General features: G+C 41.6%; 1 protein-coding gene across 1 annotated transcript in view; it reads right to left on the bottom strand.

The window, feature by feature from the left end:
• LOC104522203 (alpha-synuclein) overlaps positions 1-2870 on the bottom strand; it is a gene marked incomplete at its 3' end in the record, with an annotated part of 16239 nt that extends 13369 nt beyond the window's left edge. The window contains exon 1 of the mRNA XM_010164430.1: positions 2750-2870. Coding sequence (XP_010162732.1) covers positions 2750-2870 — 121 coding nt within the window. The remainder of the gene's footprint in view (positions 1-2749) is intronic.
• Between the last annotated feature and the right edge of the window lie 1041 nt (positions 2871-3911).

The following is a 3911-nucleotide window of genomic DNA, read 5'->3' as shown; positions in this document are numbered from 1 at the left end:
GCAGGAATTTAGAGAAAAACAAAAAAACCCACCTGAAAGCATGAAAACACACTATAGACTGTGTTGAACACTATCTTGGGTATTAAAAGGCAGGGCAAAGACAGTGAGAAGGGACTGAGGGAAGAAAGAACATACTTCAGCATGGCAAGGGAAAAAAATCCCCAGTTAATCCTCCAATATACCACTCTCCCTCCAAGCAGTAAGACTTCCCCTGTGCCAAAGGGAACATTTTTGTGCCTCCCTTTCCCCCCCCTCGCCTTCCCCCCAAAAAATAAAAATTTACAATGACCACATTTCATCCCAAGCAGCAGCATTTGTTAACAGAACTCTTACCAGGTAGATTTATGTTACAGTCTTTCATGTAATAGCTAACAGCAGCCTGGACAGAAAGGTCCTAATGTTTTCCCTATTTACTTAAATTCCACTGATATTGGAGACCCTATCACCTAGGGGATCTGGACCAAAGACTTCACATCTTATTAATTCTCCAGCAGCAATGGAAGGCTGAATGTTATGGAGCTGACTGTCAAAATGGAAAACGATTAACAGGTCCCTCTCAGACCAATGTTGTTAGGTTCTTTTTTGCAAGATGTCAGGCAGCTTTCACAGCATCATCTGACTGTGAAACTCATATCTGAAAACCCAACTAGAGAGATAGGGAGAGAGAAACCTTCAGGAGCTCTAATGCAGTGTGCTGCTCCTCTCCTCTGCTCATAAAGGGGTTTCACTACCTTTTGCATTGCAACTGGTATTAGCCTACAGAGCTGAGAGATTATCACACCAGCCTTTGCTAACGCTGATCAGAAGAGTCACTTCTGCTGTGTGCCTGGGAAACAGAGAAATACCAAGCTCCTCATTGCACTCCTACCCTACTTGATTCTGCTGAAACTTCAGCTGGGGAAACCAGCTCTCTGCAAGCAGGTATGGGCAGGCACACACCCAGGCACATGAGCTGCCAGAGCTCCTGCAGACAAGCTTCCAACCAAGGGCTTTTTTTGCCTGCACGACTGCGCATCTAGCTCTGCCGCCTGAAAAGCAGGCATCTGCTGTGGGAGGGATTCTTCACCATTACTACAGTCATATGCACGGATCCCAATCCTGGCTCAGGGCTTCTCTGTCCTCAATATTTTATTCTTGAAATAAATAGCAAGCCTGCCCTCCAAAGTTCAACCTCAGCAAAAACATCTCTGAAGACAATGGGAAATCTGTTGCCTTTGGGAGCAGAACTAGGTTCAAATATTATTACAGTCTGGAGAACAGGTCAGACACAAAGATTAATTCAGCACACAATGCAGGTTTCTAATACAAAGAAGTCAACGACCACAGAAGCATGGTCAGGAATCACAAGAAAACAAAATAAAATAAAATTTAAAAAAAGCCCTACCCCTGAAAAATAACTCTAATACCAAGCGCAACGTACAGTGAAAGAACATCTATTTTGATATACTGAAAACGAGCAGACGCTCATTTTAAAATAGACTCATCCCACAATTAGTTTTCAAAATGATTGCCATCTCTGTTGGCAAAAGCACAGAGCTTTGCTATGGCTCGGCAGAAGAAAAGCGTATTCCAATTGAGTAGTCCAAACTATCTGGAGCAAAAATAATTTGTTACAGACTGGCACTAGCCTGCAAGGGCAGAGGGAATCCTGAAAAGACATCGGAATTGCAGAGACCTCAGAGCTTTCATTTAAAAGAAATGCCTCTGGTTTTCAACTCTGTTTAACTTCTCTTTGATATGTGCACATCTCCCTAGGCACACACAGAGTCCATGACAGAACCAACCTGCTACAAAATCAGAAAAAAAAAAGAAAGGACCTACAGAAAAGAGTACCTTTTCCCCTCCATGCTGTTAGAGAACAACTTTATTTGATGAATAGGATAAATAATCCATAATTATTTTTAAATGGCCAGTTGTATGGTCTTGGTAGATTCTTTTCCTGTGAATTTTTCATGGTATCTGCAAGATAGTCCTCCAAAGCTCAGTACTTGCTCTGTGAAGATGATGATCATGCAAGCAAAGTATCAACCTGGGATTTGAAAAGAATTTTATCCCTGGGTCTCGGCAAGATTCTTGTGTGGCCTAGATAAGTCACTTAACAACTGCTTTGCTATCTTGGGGTTTACATGCCCTACCTCATTAACTGCAGTGGCTCTTCCTTGAGAAGTCATGGAAAACATCTGCTATGGATATATAACAGTAAGTACAGAACATGAAGTTAATTTCAAAAGATGAGGAGATGACACCTTGTCACACAAAATGTTACTGTTGTCATGCCAAGCAGTCAGCATGGCTTATGCTCAGTTCCTGAATTAACCTCTCAAGTTTCTCCTCTTAAAATCCCACTTAAAACCCATGTATTCCATGCTTTCACATCTTTTTTTTTTTAATTACTATTTATTTTTACTGTACCAACTACCCCTACAGCCTTAACCTAGCAAGCTTCTTGAATAGAGTGTCAGCTAGTGATCTGTACTGTAAGGCACCTCTTAAGATACAACCTCGTTCAGCATGGTATTACAGAAGTGGTTCCACAGAGCAGTAACACATGGCCAGCACAACGCAATGACATAAGAACCAACATTTGCCTTCAAAAAACCGGAGCTCAGGAGGGCACAATTCTCTTTGTTTTGCAATGGTCTCCTATGAGTGATTAGGTATTTTTTTGCAGAAGAATAGGTCTGACGAGGATCCAGCTGTGCATGTCAGGGTACACCAACCAGCAGCATGATCTCTGCTGCCCACTTACCCACATAGAGGACACCCTCTTTCGTCTTTCCTGCTGCCTCTGCCACACCCTGCTTGTTTTTTTCTGCTGCTGCTACAACTCCCTCCTTTGCCTTGGAAAGTCCTTTCATGAACACATCCATGGCTGAAGAATTTCTTCACACAGCTCTAGAGAAAAAAAATGACAGTACACTTTCAGTAATATTTTTTTCAGCTTTTTATCCCAGAAAGGGAAGAAAATTTTATTCAAACCAAATGGGATCACAATTACTTTAAAAATATATTATTTATACCCCCATATTATGTAGCTTTCATCCTCATCTCTATTAGCAATACACAAACACTTCTCTGTATGTAAGGTTGCACTCAGTATTTCAGATAGAAAGAACAGTTAAATAACTAGAAAGAAAAGGAGAGTTACATGAATCACCTGTACATTTTCTCACATGCTGCTGTACATCCTAAGTTAAACAGCACTGCCAGAGCAGTTCCCTCAACCCAAGCAAAGCTTGGGGATCCTTTTTCCACAGAATCCTGCAGAGAGGTTGCTGACAATGCAGTTCTGGTTGGAAGATGGATTCATTGACACAACAAGTCCCTTCCTTGCCTACCAAGGCATCATTTCCTCCAAAGGATAGTTCTGTTGATGTGCTGATGTGCAAGGTTTAGCCCTGTGATTTGATGATACTCCTCCACCTCTCATCCAGAAGAAAAAGCCAACTGAAAGAAACACTAGCAACTTAAAAAAACCCCAAAACATACCTTCTAAACAACAAACATTCATTTGTTACAAGAAAATGCCATTACAACCCTGAAGGACTGAAGCAAACAGAAAATGCTGCTTTTCCAGTAGCCCAGCATTTTGTGCACTGTCCAAGGCACTCTTCTGGAAATTGACTTTTCCCAAATGGGTTCTTTGCATGTATTGGAACTGAGAAAAGATTTTACTAAAAAGCAAAAGCCAAGAATGCAGGATTTTAAAAGCACTGCACTAAAGCTAGCAAGCGAGCTTTGTGGCAGCTATACAACCCAGCACTACACTAAAACTACTAAAATAGTAATTACAACCAAGAAGTCAGCGTCCTTTCAATGAATCCGTTATCATTAGTCCTTTCTCTTCCTCCACCCACGCAGAAAGAAGCGCTGCCTGTTATTTTCTTTCCTCTGCCGGAGGCTGAGTAGGA

This window comes from Antrostomus carolinensis, unplaced genomic scaffold, assembly GCF_000700745.2.
Source record: "Antrostomus carolinensis isolate BGI_N321 unplaced genomic scaffold, ASM70074v2 scaffold8503, whole genome shotgun sequence".
In the NCBI taxonomy this organism is placed as follows: Eukaryota; Metazoa; Chordata; class Aves; order Caprimulgiformes; family Caprimulgidae; genus Antrostomus; species Antrostomus carolinensis.
This window is presented reverse-complemented; position numbering and strand designations above follow the sequence as displayed.